Source organism: Bacillus rossius, chromosome 16, assembly GCF_032445375.1.
Source record: "Bacillus rossius redtenbacheri isolate Brsri chromosome 16, Brsri_v3, whole genome shotgun sequence".
NCBI lineage: Eukaryota > Metazoa > Arthropoda > Insecta > Phasmatodea > Bacillidae > Bacillus > Bacillus rossius.
Genome location: NC_086343.1, coordinates 1553098 through 1570209, shown reverse-complemented (window position 1 = coordinate 1570209; position 17112 = coordinate 1553098). Strand labels below are relative to the sequence as shown.

Here is a 17112-nt window from a genome sequence, read left to right as displayed (position 1 = left end):
CAGTTATACTACGGGTGAAGCTCTGTGAATAGGACAGTTACAGCAGGTGTGAAGCTCTGTGATCAAGGCAGTTATACTACGGGTGAAGCTCTGTGAACAGGACAGTTATAGCAGGTGTGAAGCTCTGTTATCAAGGCAGTTATACTACGGGTGAAGCTCTGTGAACAGGACAGTTAGAGCAGGTGTGAAGCTCTGTGATCAAGGCAGTTATACTACGGGTGAAGCTCTGTGAACAGGACAGTTACAGCAGGTGTGAAGCTCTGTGATCAAGGCAGTTATACTATGCGTGTTGCCCACCCGCCTGGCACAAACAAGTGACGAGGCAGGCTGACGCTCTGGCGGTGCATGGTCGGGGGAAGGGGGGAATCTAAAAATAACCAAAGAGAGATAGGTGTTTGGGTGAGTGTGCGTGAACACACTGTTAATAAAACTTTCCATTATTATATATTTTTGAGCAGATAAGTGCAGTAATTAATTATAAGTAAATTACAACATGAAATACCAATCCAAATAGTGCAAAGGCGAAGTGAAAATTTTACTGTAGTTTAAATTGAATATCATAGATTTCATATCTTTAATTAATAATGATGGAAAAAATTATATTAAAATAGGCTATGTTTGTAATGATTTATGTTTCCAGAAAATTGGAGAATAAGTTATGCTCGTAGTGATGTACATAATAAAAAATTTCACACTATATTGCTTAATGCAAAGGAACACTTGGAAATCCTCTCTAATAACAACAGGTACTGTTACAGCATTAAGGTGAACAAATAATGAGGTGTTTTTTATCACAATAAAATCTCAATACATTTACAAAATGTTGTACTTGAAAACAAATATTTTCAATTTATAGTTATGTAATCTGTTGTATAATTTTGAACGTTCCCAAGATTTTTGGAAGCGAAAGTAGAGGTAAAATTTTAGGCCAACTGCAACACATTAAACTGCACATAAGCACACAATTTGTTTCAGATATAAATAGCAACAGTTATATAACTTAGCATTTAACATTTTAATAAATGTTTAATAAAAGCCAGAGCAAAATATCCTCTGAGCAAATAATCACTTTATGTAACAAGAGCTGCAGCTAAATAAACAAAGCTCAAAAAGAGTATTTAAAAGAGAGAATTAAATTACATAATTAAAATATACATAAGAACTCAAGGCACTGCACCATCACTATAGAACTACATTATGAGGCCACTCCAGTGTTTCAGGGGCACTACGCAACCCGCGTTAACCTCATAAGATTAAATGCTATTTTCATTTTGCTTATAACTAATTAACTAATATAGATTTTGAAACAATGCTTGCTTGATATGTAAAACAACGATGCTCTTATCAAAGCCCCTTTCTTCAAAAACATGCATAAATTATGGTTTTATACTAATCTTTACTAATATGCATAAGTGTATTGTCTAGGTTTGAACCATAATTTATGCACGTTTTTGAAGAAAGGGGCTTTGATAAGAGCATCGTTGTCTTACATAACAAGAAAGCATCATTTCGAAATCTATATTAGTTAATTAGTTATAAGCAAAATGAAAATAGCATTGAATCTTATGAGGTTAACGCGGGTTGCGTAGTGCCCCTGAAACACTGGAGTGGCCTCTTAAGTGCCTGTGTTAGTTAAATCCAATTTGCTTTTTAAAAACCCTTATACCTCTAATGACTAAACAACATTTAACAAACATAAAAAAGAAAAGGCAAACAATATTCAACCCTGCTCCTGTGACTGCAACCGACTCGTGGTGCCTATGACGAAAACAATAACTCGCTTCATTTATAATGTTGTCCTGAGAAAGAAGCGCACTCGTTCTCGGTGTCTGGTGTCAGGGGCTCAGTCCCGCACCTCTCAGCAGCGTCCAGGTTCTCGGCTAGCAGTTGTAGTACTCAGGAAAAACCCCAAATCACTCTTTTGCTTTGATGGTTCACCGCAACAGAACTCTGTGGTAATTCCTGAACACCTCATGCAAAATTTTTAGCACAAGATTCACACAGGGCATAACTTTGTAACACGTAGCGTCTGTTGATAGCGGGCTTGCTCTTGTACTTTACTGGACTACTACGACCAAACCACTTCTTGTAATACTCGGTTCATAAGCAGACGACAAATGTTAATAATTTAGGCAGTTATATAGTGACAATGACATACCACAAGTCCTCTTCTTTAGTGATTTAGCTGGAGCAAGTTTGGAGCAGCGAGTATTCTGTCGGCAGGCCTGTCCGATGGCTTCTCCCGCTGGTTTCCCCTTGCAACTCATGTCCGACGAGCACACTTGAAACATCAAGGAAGAACCTTCGAGCTTCGAGAACAGTGTCCAAATAAACCTATTTCCTGGTCACATTACAGTTGTTTACACATTGAATACTTTTTCCTTTACAAAGCCTTTTTTTTTAACCTGTAGCATTTTTTTGATGCTGCCATATTGGTGGCTTACCACTCAGGGATGACATCTCCTGCCAGATGCTTTATACATCATCCAAGGCACAACAAAAACATACCTATAATAGAGACATTGATGAAGTGAGGCCAGGAGGCACAACAGTAGAGTAGTTTTTTTTTTTTTTTAATAAATATGTATTAAGAAAATTATAAGCAGTGGTAGTGTATAGGACTAACCTTTCATATGTAGCAGTTTCACCTAAGAATTTTAGGGCCTATATTTGTGACAAATGTCCGGGGAGGACCAACCTTCTGCCCAGAAACATGCCTATAAAAATATGATTTATACCTTTACCAAAAGTCCTGGCCAAACCCATGATTACAATCAGTGTGTTGTAATACTTATAGCAACAGTACTTTAATTTCAGACAGTGATATGTTTAATTTTATTGTAATTAAAAGTTACTTTATAGAAACAAAAAATGAAGGTGTTAAATAAAAAATGGTAACTAATGACATAAATTTCTGGTTCAGCATTTAGCTTTATGTACGTAAGCTTGAACACTTGCAAATAAATTATTTTTTGTTTCATTGCAATAAGAAATGAAAGTAGCTAGACCATGACCACTGGAAGCACATTCGACAAACAGAACACACTGGTCTATAAGTTTAAACTTGACACCAGTACACAAGATAGTGGTTCCTAACAACCAACTTTTTTAATTTTTTTTTTAATTTTGCACCAGTACAATAAGAAATGATAACTGTGTTTGAAATTGGTGTTGCCACAGGCCAGTACAATAAAAAAAAAGATAGTGCCCTACAGCATACGACATACTCATTTACGCCCTATGGTTATTTTGAATTTACCTCCATTAATAAAGATGGCAGTCTACAGCAGATGACATAATTTTTTTGAAATATAAAAAGATGACAGACTTTTTAAATTGATGTATAATCATTAGTAGAATGGTGCGCCCTTTAGTATGGCAGTGTACAGCAGATGGTATTTTTAAAATTTTGTGGTACCATAAAGAAAGATGGGGGGGGGCTACAGTAGACTGTAATTTTTAAATATGCCACCGGTATATAAGTTTAAACTTGGCGTGTCTTCGATGTTTGAACTAAATGCTAATATTCCTTATTTAATTCTTTCTCTCTCAACAGACGCTCTGGTCTAAAATTTTCCACGGTTTATACAACTTTCACTATACTGTAAAATCATTTGAGAAAATATTTTAGCCAGTTTTTCACCTTCAGAGAAAAAAAAGGATCACTGAACGTTGTTCAACTAATGTGGAGACTTCAAGTGGACACACCATCGTTGAATGCATTATTGAGGTTATAAACATAACAATTTTTATTGTTCAGCTATTCTCAGCTCATCCAAGTGATGCAAACCTAGTCATGAAAGTACAAAACTCCTCGTATACAAACTGTTTAATTTTTACATCAATTTGGTTCTTTAATTATTGAATGTCCCTCGTAGCACGATATTTGATCAACATGAAACTTGAGTCAATAAAGTTAATATTACCTCAACTAGTCAAGATCGAAGAGTAAAATTATATGAATCTGTATCTACAGAGGTATCATGTGTGTGCATTTTAAAATAGTAGTGCATACAGGTACTGTACACGATAATAGAAAACAAATAAGATATAATAAGAATTAAATTAAAATTAATAAATTTATAAAACTTACTATGGATATTACTATATCCCAAATAGCTAATCAACACTTAATCAGTTATTTCCCAAATAACTTCATCAAGTAGTTACCACATACACACACACACACAAACACACACATATATATTCTGTAGTTATAACTTTTGATAAATTTTGTGATTTCTGGTGAGACATCGTTCAATAGAAGTACTTCTAATGCCTCAGTGATAAGTTAACAGGAAAACCGGACCTGATATGAACGTCCTTTGGGTTAACCACTATGAAGACACTGGAATTCATAATTGCCGGGCATTGAATGTCTGTCTGTACTGATGTCTGGATACTCCACTAAATCATCAAACTTTGATAACGTAAATTAGTGGCTCTTGATTTGACTATTCACTAAATAATGAGGAATGTCTTTTCCGAAGAAACTCTGGTAGATACAATAGTTCTATAAAATCTGATTCGAATAAGTCCAAGTTCATCAGTCATTGGAATATAATTTTTATCTGAAGAATACTCAACTTAATCTTCTTAAATTTGTTGCAATTTGACATTTTGGATAGATCAACTTCACGTTACAATATTAGTTTGCAGGTTACATGCTTGCAGTAATGCTAAACCATCATGATGCGGAGAGAGTGCCGTGTGCGCAGGGGCAAGGAGCAGCGCGGGCGCAAGCGTGCCGGCTCGGGCTCCGACGTGGGCCCCCCGGCCAAGCAGCCGTGCAAGCAGCAGTGTGCTCACAGCCTGGTGCACGACGTGTGTGTGCTGTACATCGTGATGGAGAGAGAGTGCCGTGTGCGCAGGGGCAAGGAGCAGCGCGGGCGCAAGCGTGCCGGCTCGGGCTCTGACGAGGGCCCCCCGGCCAAGCAGCCGTGCAAGCAGCAGTGTGCTCACAGCCTGGTGCACGACGTGTGTGTGCTGTACATCGTGATGGAGAGAGAGTGCCGTGTGCGCAGGGGCAAGGAGCAGCACGGGCGCAAGCGTGCCGGCTCGGGCTCTGACGAGGGCCCCCCGGCCAAGCAGCCGTGCAAGCAGCAGTGTGCTCACAGCCTGGTGCACGACGTGTGTGTGCTGTACATCGTGATGGAGAGAGAGTGCCGTGTGCGCAGGGGCAAGGAGCAGCGCGGGCGCAAGCGTGCCGGCTCGGGCTCTGACGAGGGCCCCCCGGCCAAGCAGCAGTGCAAGCAGCAGTGTGCTCACAGCCTGGTGCACGACGTGTGCGTGCTGTACAACGTGCTGCAGCACGTGTTCCAGTACCTGAAGGTACAGGAGCTGCTGCGTGCTGCCCGCGTCTGTCGCCTGTGGCGCGATCTGGCCCAGCATCCTTCCCTGGTGAGTGCCTTCAACCTTTACTCGTAGCATTACAGATTCTATATCTCTATATTAAAGTATATTAGGAATACTATTCTTTTTTATTTTAGAACAAAATTTTAAGTTAGATGTGTGTTTAGGTGACAGCAAGCAGAATGAGAGTGAAATTCTCGTTAGCATTAGATATATTTTCTTCCGTCAGTGCCCATGTAATTTTTTTTTTTTGTGAATTTTGTAACTTTGATGTTAGTTTTAAAGCATTGCATTGCAAAATGTGAGTGTTGGTCCTGTGGGAAAGATGTAAGTTATTAAAATGAAAATTGCCCTAAATATTACTGGATGACATGAATTATTACAGTAAAACCTCTTTATAACAAAATTGAAGGGATTAAATTTTGGCATGTTTGTTATAAAGGAGTTCTTTATAAAGGGGTCATTTTTTTTATCCAAAATCTCGAAAAAGTTTGTTTTTTGACAAATTTAATAAGGTATCGATAATAGGAATTTTGAAATACAGTAAACGATCCAAGACAAACACAATAGCCTACATACTGTACACATCAATCATAAAAAATAATAACATGGCACAATTGCAAGAGAATAACTTACAATTAGGCCCTAGCAAATAATATCAACATTTCACAATAAAAACAGAAAATTAATTGATTTGATTAATAAGGACAATCGGCACTGACCCATTAATATGTAATTCTGTACAGGTTACTGTACAATGCAGAAAATATACATCTACTTTTCTGAAAAGTAGTCCCGAATTGAAGTTTGCTTACAGCTGCTGATTTTCATTTCTTGTACAACTGCACACTCTACCTGGCGTAGTGATTTCAAGCTTGACTGATTGTTCGAACAATCTGACGTCAAAAGGAATCTTTCGAGTACGTCAAGAGCAGAATACACATCTTTTCTTGATGGTCTGGTCACTTCAGCTTCAATCTCTTCACCTTCTTCATCTTGTTCATTATCCTTGCATGTTGGTTGAGTTTCATCTGTGGAAGATGAGCTTGTGATGACTGCACTGTCAACTTCAACAAAATCTTCAAATGTAGCACCTGCTGCATTGTTGGTAACATGCTTCCACTCATCCTCATCAACATGTTCAAGTGTTTCATCATCTATTTCGTTAGGGCTAACTTGAAAGCCTGCTCTCTGGAAGCATTTGGCAATGGATGTTGCTTCAATGCTGCTCCATGCCATACATATGCGTTGCATTGCCTGTAGTATGTTCCACTTCATGTTTTCTGTATCTTGACATTCCATTTTTCTGATGAGGTACTGCACAAGTTGGCGACAGAAAATCCTCTTTACCTGCGATATCACACCTTGATCCATTGGCTGGAGCTTGCTAGTGGTGTTTGGTGGGAAGTAAACCACTTTTACATTTCTCAGTTGTATTCCTTCCACTCTGTGTGCAGAGCAGTTGTCAAGAAACATTAATATTTTCCTGTTCTTACAACCCATTCATGCATCTACGCTTTCAAGCCACTCACAAAATATAGATGAGGTCATCCATGATTTCTTGTTGAATTTGTAAGGACATGGCAGGTTCTTCACATTTTTAAAGCAGCGGGGTCTTGCAAATTTACCAATGACAAGTGGTGCCAACTTTTCTGTTCCATCTGAATTTGAACACAAAAGAACTGTAAACCTGTCCTTGCTTTTCTTTCCCCCGTGACATGTTTCCCCTTTCAGTGCCAAGGTTTTATCTGGAAGGAGGTTAAAGAACACACCAGCCTCATCTGCATTAAAGATGTTGTTTGGTGCATAACCGGCTGTAATTCCATTGAGTTTTGAAGTCCATGCTTCTTCTACTGCAGGGTCAACAGAGCCTTCTTCGCCAGAAACCTTTAAAGTTGTCAGGCTCCATCGACTTTTAAATCGGTGCAACCATCCATTAGATGCCTGAAAGCCTTCTATCCCCATTCTCAGTGCTTCATACCGTGCCTTCTCCTGCAGAATCGGCCCTGAAATAGGTATGTTTGCTGATCGTGACTCCATCAAAAAATCGAACATTTTCGTATCTAACGCTTCATCTTGGCATGGTCGATATTTCTTTTTATCTGTCCCAAGAAGAACTGCACTGTCTATTTTACTTCTGTTCGAAAGTATAGTCGAGAGAGTTGATGATGGTATTCCATACTTCTTAGCGACGTCAGATTTTTTTTCACCACTATCCACAGCATGCAGAATTTCCATTTTTGTGGCTAGCGAAATTGCATTGCGTTTTCTTTTACCCTCCATCGATCAAAACAAATTAATATTTCACTTCGTTAATTTCGTTGCAGTGTATCGCGCACACAAACATCACACGAATGTAACTAGCGGGCGGTAAAAAAAACTCATAACAGTCAGAGATGTCATACTTAAATGCAGTAATCGTCACCTGGCAAAACAGAGATGAGACTGCAACTGTGGCTATAATCGATAGTTACTGTCGAGGTTTTTCTAAAATGTATCGTCGCAGCTATGGAATAGGTTTTCATAGATGTTTACTTTTTTCAATAGATGTGGTATGTAGCCTGTACTATGGTTATCTATGAAGCTAAGCCAATATTTACGTTGTGAAGTCGAATGTATACATATTACGCGAAAGCATAATACAAGGAAATATGTAGCTTGCAAACACTATATCGTGTTTAAAGTTATTTTAGTTCTCGTCCTATGGTAAAAGTAATTCGTAATAACGGAGTTACGTCATGTGGCGAAGAAAAAATGCTCGTTAATTAGAGGTTAATATACGTAAAAAATAATACAGTTTTGGCGGGACCATATTGCGTGTTCGTAATAAAGAGTTTGTCGTTATAACGGTGTTCGTTAGGTCGGGGTTATACTGTACTGTATTAAATTCCAGCCATATTTATTGCATAATTTTTGTATAATGCTATTACATATTAGGAGAGAGACAGAAATTATATATAAAAAATGTTTTGGCTTCTGCATCATATCTTTTTACCATATCTACCACTGTTCATAAAATACGTTCAATGTAAGTGTATAGTTCAAGAAAATATTAAGTAACTGCAGGGTAAATCTTTTAGCGACCACGTATTATATTGATTTATAATTATTTATATCTATATATACATATAATTGTTAGGGATAGGCTGGTCGAATCCTTGAATCTCATCAAATCTTGAAAGAGATTTGAGGTTTGAGGAAAAATATTTGAAGAAATATAATAGCGTACATGTAATTCAAAAATTCAATACTGGCAACTCTTAAGTTTACTAGGCTTATTTATGCTTATCTTTGTACTTATTATATTATCGTTCATCAATATATTCTGCTTTTAATATAGGCCTAAATGTATTACATAAATAATATTACAATACATATTATATACTTATCTGGAAAACTCAGTTCATGGTATCAATATAGGTGATAGTTGCCATATTTAGGGACCCCAAAATATGGTGATGCACAAAATTTGTGAAAAGTGATCTTTACAACAGTATTTTTTCTACTACAGCACCCATTGATTTGATTTAAAACACTACAAATGTGATATGTTGCTCTTTTTCTGTTTGTGTGACATATAGTTGTACATCTTGTGCCATCATATCTTTGGTTATGTATTGAAAAATCAAGATGTCTTTGTTTACTTGAGAAGCTTTTATGTATTTTATTATTTATACCCCGTTTTATGTAACTTTCTGTTATTATTTGACATTGTGATATTGGGGTTTAGGTGATATACAGACAATGTCAGGGTTATCTTCTGTCGTTTAGAAAAGATAACCAATGCAAGATTTCTAGGTGTTCCGTGCAAATTTATTGACTACAGGTGTAGTATTCCCTGGTTGGGTTACAATTATAGACATGAACACTGTTTAAGGCATTGCTTTGTGAATCTTCTAGCTGCATGACCGCTTGGCTCATTTGTACGAAGCCTCATTCACACAAGCGCCCGTAGCGAAACAAACATCGAGGAGGCAAACTGGTTTCTACCAGCGTAAATCTTTTACATCAAACAGTTATTGGAAAAAGGCTCCAGATATTTAATTACGTATGATAAGTCAGTGAGTTGATGTTGAATGAATTGGCCAAACCCCGGCACTTGCAACTCCTGTTCAATACTTCTAACATGCTGGGATAAAAATCCTGCTGGGAATGATTTGAATTGGTCTCTTTTGGGAAACTTTTTTGGTGTGTAGCGGTGATGCTGGACATGTGATTGCAGTGGGCGTCGGTCCACATGAAGAACTCGAAGGTGAGCGACTGGCAGGGCCTCGCCACCACGCTGAGCGCGCGCGGCACGGCACACTTGGACCTGCGCAAGATGCTGCTGCCGCAGCGCAGCGAGGACGTGGCCGCCATGTGGCAGCAGTTCCGTGCCGTGGTGGGTCGCATGGACGGCCTGCAGCGCCTGGACCTGTGTCGCTGCCCTGCGTCCGTGGTGCAGCACGTGCTCACGGCTTGTCCGCGCCTGCGCACGCTCAACGCCACCGCCATCAGGTGCGCTGTGTGTGCTGGAGGCACGGGGTGGTGCTAGGAGGCACGGGGCGGTGCTGACGGGCGTTGTCGTTGTTGCAGCTGCAACTCGATCTCGCTGGCGGCTGCGGGAGGCCTGGAGCACCTGGAGGAGCTGCGACTCAAGAGCCTGTCCGGCATCACGCTGGAGTCGTCACTGGGCGTGCTGTCCCAGCTGTCCAGCCTCAAGCACCTCGTGAGCAGTTTCCCAATAATATACCATATGAACATGAATAGAGGCCGATCCCTACTTTTGGATGCCCCTCTCCGACGAAAAAATGTGTAAAGTATGAATATTAAACATATGGTAAACATATACTTCCTAAAATGATTAAAAAGCTGGTATTTAAATTACATTTAATAAAAACCTAATCACTGTACTGTGTATGATTTGACAACGTAATAAATCATTAATAAAAATCCATTTAGAAAGTGTGGCAAGGGCACTAGTCTGGAATACCACAGGTTTATAATCATCGTTTGGCCGTGCAGGCACTCACCACTTTCCGCAACCTGGGGCAGCAGGGGGTGGAAGTGATCGGGCAGCTGGAGAGCCTGGAACTGCTGGAGCTGGGCGAGGTGAACAACCTGGCTGCCACGTTCCCCGCCGAGTCGCTGGCGTGCCTCGGCAAGTTGCGCCGGCTGCGACTGGAGAAGGTGCAGGGCCCGGACACGCTCACCTTCAACTACCTGGAGACGGCACGCAGCCTGGCGCAGCTCACGCAGCTGGAGCTGGTCAACTTCGACGTCAAGCCCGGCTTCGACAGCATCCTCGCCAGCTGCACCAACATCCGCAAGCTGCTCATCATACCCACCTATGTCACTCAGGTGCTTACTTGCATCATCTGTTGCAAATGCTTTTTCTCTGTACATTTCTGTACTAAAATTCTTGAATATGTTGTAAACAGTCTGTCTTTTACGGTATAATTTATTTTATTTTTTAATTTTTTCATTTCATAATTGTTGTTGGTAAAATACAGTAGAATCCTGCCGATGCGACCCCCCTCTGATACCTCCATTCCGTTTATACGACCGTTTTTTGAGAAACCGTGAAAATTTTAAGCAGAAAGTCGAAAATTTGGGTAAAATCAGCTGAAAAACAAGTCTGTTATACTTTGTTGGGCGCTATGTGTTCACGTTTATCTTGGCGGGAGCTGTACTGTAAGCAGGTAGGCATACTAAAGACAGCTAAAAATAGATCCTACCCCTCTAGACTGTCCACGCGGCAGTGTCTAGCCGAGCTCGGCGCGTCCACTATCGCACGAAAAGCCGTCTAAGCTGTCATGGTAATTGTATTTAGTTTGAGTAAATTCTGATGTTAAATGTTTGTATAATGAAACAGTATAAGAAGCCATATTATTCCTTATGAAGTCATAATCTCAGTATAATTATGATTCAAAGTTTCAGTAACCTATTTAACTGGTTAAGTATTTCGTTTTCATTACGTTCACCCGCCAAACACATTTCATTAGATTGATTTTCTCTTTCAAAGTTTCATGATTCTGTCGTCTTATGATTCCTGATAGCTTCCTTGTTCCTTAGTTGTTTAAACAAGCGAAGGTATGGAAGGTTCTGAAGCAAGGTTGGAGCAAAGCCTACTATACTCTCAATCTCACTTCAATAAGAAAAAAAAAAAAGCATAAAATATGGTACCTAGTCATAACTGGTAGTTAGTAGGGATGGGTCGATTCGATTCTCCGATTCCTCGATACCACCGATTATTAAAAAATTTGGGTACTCAGTATCGGGTACTAAAAAAGGGCAAGGTAGGTTAGGAATCGGTTAAGTTAAGAAAATACAGTAGTAATATATTTTCGTCTGAACTTTACTTACTTATTTTAATATATCTTACCTGCCGTATGCGCATAAAATTCCTAATAATGCTCATTATTATTAAATATTAATTTTATACGAATAAAAATAAATAAAAACAATGTTACCGGGCATGTTTAACCTCTAATTAAAACTCCACGATCGAAGAACATTATTCCTCACTCATGTATTAGACGTAAATAAATTGTAAAAAGAGTTATTAATTTTATTTGCAGTTAAGAAAAGTCCATTGTTTTTTGTGAAGAAAGTGACGGTTATGAAACGAGATCACATCACGTGTCGTCACCAGTTTAGTTGTGAGCCATTCAAGGATGATGGCCTCCACAAAATCTCTGGTGGCCATAAAATATAAAGTCAAGTCGAAACGTATTGATTCGTTGCGTACGGGACAAATTGTATAATGAAAGCAACAATCGATAATAAAGAATTCTCTGGCCATACCGCCCACAGAGGCTCGTGTTTATTTCTTGCAAAGGAAAACCGTAATAATTACTAGAAAAACACTTGAAAATAGTTTTAGCAAAACAATATTTGTGCCAAATAAATATTGTTTTGCTAAAACTATTTTCAAGTGTTTTGCTAGTTTGTTAGTAAAAAAATGTTCGCCGACTGTCGTTTCAAATTACGATGCGAATGTTCTGATATTGTATTAACATGTCTAAAGTTTGGGAACATTTTCGCATCAATAGTGAAAATTACAAATATGCAATTTGTAATAATGGTAGTGCGCAAATTTCACGGAGCGGTACTTATAAATCTACAACCAATTTAATGAAGCATTTGAAATCCCGGCACACATTACTACCAGAAAAAATAGTCTTTGAAGAAAAACAAACTTTTGTTTACAGCACTGTCACCAACTAAGTCAAAAGGTACCACAGAAAAAAGTAGTGCTACCTTTGAACCCATTTTGAACAAAGATGTTATGTTATCGGCGTTATCGCCTGTTAAAGAACCTTGTCTAAATGTTGAACTTCTTTGTGCACAGCCTAGTACTTACTAGCAAACAAACTTTATGTGAAAATGCTTCTTCACTGGTAATTGAAAAAAAAAAAACCTCAACATTTAATCCTAAGTCTATAATTATCCTTTATACATGTTATTATCATTATGTAATGCATTCAATTCTTAAGTAGTTTTAATTATGTGACCAGAATTACCAGGAATCGAAAACTGGAATGACTCGGAATCGAGAATCGAAATTTAGGAATCGGTACTGGTATCGGAATCGATAAAAATGTGTACTCAACCCATCCCTAGTAGTTAGGCTTGTTGAAATAGTGTTTATTACACAAGGTATATGCATTCGTTAAGGTTGCATGTATTGAATGAGATACTGGATACATATTCTTACATATAATTTTAAAGAATTTTATAATTTTATTTTGGCCACAAATATTATTTATTTATTAATACAATCTATAACTGGGTTTATGTACATACTATCGTATTTACCCGCATCTAGGTACCATATTTTATGCTTTTTTTTATTAAAAATAGTGTAGTGCAATTCTTATGCAAATTTATAACTTTGGGTAAAAAGAAAATTTTATTTGTGGTGTTTCTTGATTATGTGTGTAAATAACTTTCCTGTGTTGGTTTTTAATAAATATGTTATGAGTATGTAAAAATACCTGAGTAGTGCGTGAAGAGCACCACTATGTATGGCGCCATTGTGCTCAGTGGTGGTGACGGTTCTCCCTCCCTCATACTTGTAAATGTTTGTGAACTGGCACAATCTCCATGTGTCTCGACAGGTTTTTAAGATGCAGCTGTGACCCAACATAATTGTTTTTTGCTTGAGATTCCTCAGCTTTCAAATGGAACATTTGATGACAATTAGTGATGGGATTTTCGATACTTCGATACCTCGATACATTCGATACTTGACGTTATCGCAAAGTATCGAGTATCGAAACTGTAAGTTCGATATATTTTTTTCGATACCAGAATGCTTGTTCATTTGTACTGAATTAAGTTTTGAGTCGCCATCGTACAAAATACAACTACAGTAGATCCTCAATGATACATTCCCGTTTCATACATTTTCCAGTGTCATACGCCGATTAATTTTGATCCCGCAGAAAGTACTATATTTACAATGGTTTATTTTACCGGAACATACTCTTATAAAATCATTAATTTCCCGTTTCATACGTTTTTACGAAGCGGAAAAGTGCTAAAATTCACAAATTTTTTTGTTATATTCCTCCTGATAAACTACGTTTTAATGCTTTTATTTTGAAAAACGTAAGAAAATAACTTTATCGCACCATAGATATGGATGGTATCAGGAAGACTGTGCACTTCGCTAGTAGCATCTATGACCAGCACCAGGCGAGACTAGTGGCGCAAACTAGCAATGATTATGAAAATGGTGCACGTGCTTTACCAATGCACGGATCTCATATTTTGTGCATTCATTAATCTTTGAACTGAATATACCCGTTTGTTATTGTTTTCTTATGATCGGATTATTTGGTATTTTACGTTTCTCAAGTTGAATTTTTATTGAAAATTGTTCTGTTGCATAAAGTTGTTTGTAAAATGAAACAAACAAGCAAAAATTTCTTAATTTATTTTTACAATTGCCAACTTTTTTTATTTCTAATTTATGCAGTGAACACCAATATAGTGATTCAAAACTCATAATTAGAGAGTATATACAGTATGTTCGTAAATTCCAGTATTTCCTGTTAGTTGAGCTTAAAAGGAAAATGCTGGGGAAAAAAATTGTTCTGGCTATTGGACTCTAAAATACTCGAAATTTTGCATAATTCACCTTGACTGTTCATTAAAATATACTACTCAACCCCTCATTTATAGTTATAAAAAGAAATAATGACAATACTTAAGATAACATTTAAATATAGATATAGTGCAGCATTCATACTGTAGCGACACAACAAATTGTTTGCTTACATGTATTCAAAGTCATGAAAAATAACAGAATTTCATGTTGAAATTTTACTGTTAAATCTTAAATGTTGAATCAGCTCAATAAAGTTAAAGTTTTTTTTGTATGAAGTATTTAGAGACTTTCATTTAAGCAGAAACAAATATAAATATACTAAGTGTTATAATATAGGTTTTAAAATGTTCAGGTTAATTTTGTTTTAATTTATGCATTGGACTGCAACTTTTAGTTTGAAAAATTTTTAAAAGATAGAGCTGTAATCGTTATACTTTAGAGAACTAACAAACTATGAAATATCTGTGATACCATGGTTTGTTCCAACAAAATTAGCCTATTAATTATTGAAATTTTTAAAGTTGCCATTAAATCTTATTATGACTATTCAAGTTTACAAAATATATTCCAGGATAGTTTTACTACCATAAAGTTTCCTTGGGTACACCAAAATGATTTGTACATCCCCCAATGTTCGCGAAATTTATAAATATAACCTAGGTGCACGTTGCACTTGTGGGTCCGCCATCTTGACGATTTTGGTTCATGGCCATAGTAGTGTCTGCATGCATGCACTCTGGACTTTCAACCTTATATTTCTGTGGTGTAATGTGTGCTTATTTCATTGCACATCTGGTGTATATTAAAATTTTATCCTCATTGTTCCTAAAGAAGTATAACCTCATAAACCAAGGCACAGATAATTCCTGTGTAGGGGAAAATGTCAAGGTTCAGCTTTGATGCATTTACATGTGACACTTTTTTACTCCAGTTGTTCGGCTAGCCGTGAGAACTCCATAGTACAGTTTTTCCATAAAATGAATACTGTTTTTGTATAATTTACACACCTACTTTATTTTAAAGAATTCTACATTAAATGTTGTATCATAATTTATTATTATTAGTTTATTTGTAACATGACAACAAATTAATTTCCTCATTACCGAGGGTAGAAGTTTATACACTCATAGGTCAGTACTGAGAGAGACTCATTTTTCTTACTGTTCCTTTCAATCGTAGTTGAGTGAAGTGGTGAAGTGGTGAAGGGGCAGAGTGGTGGTTGCAGTCGGCGACGACGAACCGCATGGTGCTGGGAGGCGTGCTGCAGCTGGCCAGCACGCTGCAGGTGTTCGTGTGGGGCGTGACCCACGAGCTGCTCCGCGTCACGGAGTTGTTTGTGGACCAGTGTGACGTGGACCAGGCCAAGAAGGAGCAGCTGAAGAAGGGCGACTGCATCCCGGTGCTGAAGCCCGTGCCGGGCATCGCGGCCGTGCTCTCTCCCTCGGACGCGTGGAGCTGCGAGGAGAAGTACGGGGGACCCACGCCCTCCGTCGAGATCCTGTCCCTGCCCAAGCTGCACAAGCTGCTGAATGTGCAGCTGCCCGGGACCCGGGTGAAGCTGCTCAAGATCCCCTTCCACGCCACGTGGCGCCAGTACCTCTCCGACATGCACGCCTGAGCTCTCGCCTCTAGTACCAGGCCTCTGTGCATGCAAGTGAGTTGAGTTCGTTTTCAATTCAAGCTAAAGTTTTATGTAGTAGGTATTTGAAAGGATTGTTGATATACAAGCATTATTCTATTTGAGAAGTTTAGTTTTAATTTTGTGTTTTACGTATGTATATGTAATAAATCTCGTACTAAGAAATTCTTACCTTATAAACTTTCCTGCATTATAAATTTATATTTCCCGCTCCTTTTATTTCACCATATGACCAAGTGTATAATCATATCCATCATAAAGTTTGATACAATGTACCATCTTTTGTGTACTATGTCAAAAACACAAGTTATTATTCACAAAACTAGGAGAATTTTTTTTTTTTTTGCTTAAGCTCAATGTTCAATGTTTGAACATGTTCTTGTGCCATACATGTAGCAAAGCACTATAATTTTGGTGTAATCTGATGTAAGGAATCGGGAACTAAATGACAGTTAATCTTTAACATAGACATTGATGATCTAAAACATTTTTACTGTTAGTTCTGCAGTCAGTATGTGCATCCAGGGAATTTAATTTTGCAGTAAAGGTGCTGTGTATGTTTCTGCACGCCACAGTCAAGTAGTTTGAAATGAAATAGCAAGGTGTTAGTCCTGGTTTTTGGTTCTGCTGATTCTTAGAACTTCAACTGTCAACAAGAACTATAAGTATAATCTCATTACCACTGAAATCTTAACAGCCAAAACAATAGACTTTTGGTAAAACATAGTTGTATGTTGCTGGAGGGAGAGTCAATTCCATATTTCTTCAATTCTGATTTCCACAATTTCCCTTGATTTTAGGTTCGATGCAGACTGATTACAAATTTTACAAATTCATGATTTTGTGTTTTTGTGAAATTTCTCGCAAACTAACAGGGTCCGGCAAATAAAAAAATCATTACATGAACGTATAAACAGTGCATTTAGAACAAAAAAAATTTTACACACGGGCAGTAACGTGGTATGTAGTGTTTGGCCGATTCTTAAAATATACTGATTCCGATTCCATTTTCGATTCTTAAATT

General features: G+C 37.9%; 1 protein-coding gene across 2 annotated transcripts in view; it reads left to right on the top strand.

The window, feature by feature from the left end:
* The window catches only part of LOC134540142 (uncharacterized), a 63738-nt gene extending 47485 nt beyond the window's left edge, over nucleotides 1-16253 (top strand). For both annotated transcript variants that reach the window (XM_063382676.1, XM_063382677.1), the window contains 5 exons: nucleotides 4872-5400; nucleotides 9575-9849; nucleotides 9928-10060; nucleotides 10357-10692; nucleotides 15675-16253. In XM_063382676.1, the coding sequence (XP_063238746.1) occupies nucleotides 4872-5400; nucleotides 9575-9849; nucleotides 9928-10060; nucleotides 10357-10692; nucleotides 15675-16067 (1666 nt within the window). In that variant the 3' untranslated portion in view covers nucleotides 16068-16253. The remainder of the gene's footprint in view (nucleotides 1-4871; nucleotides 5401-9574; nucleotides 9850-9927; nucleotides 10061-10356; nucleotides 10693-15674) is intronic.
* Nucleotides 16254-17112: the final 859 nt, after the last annotated feature.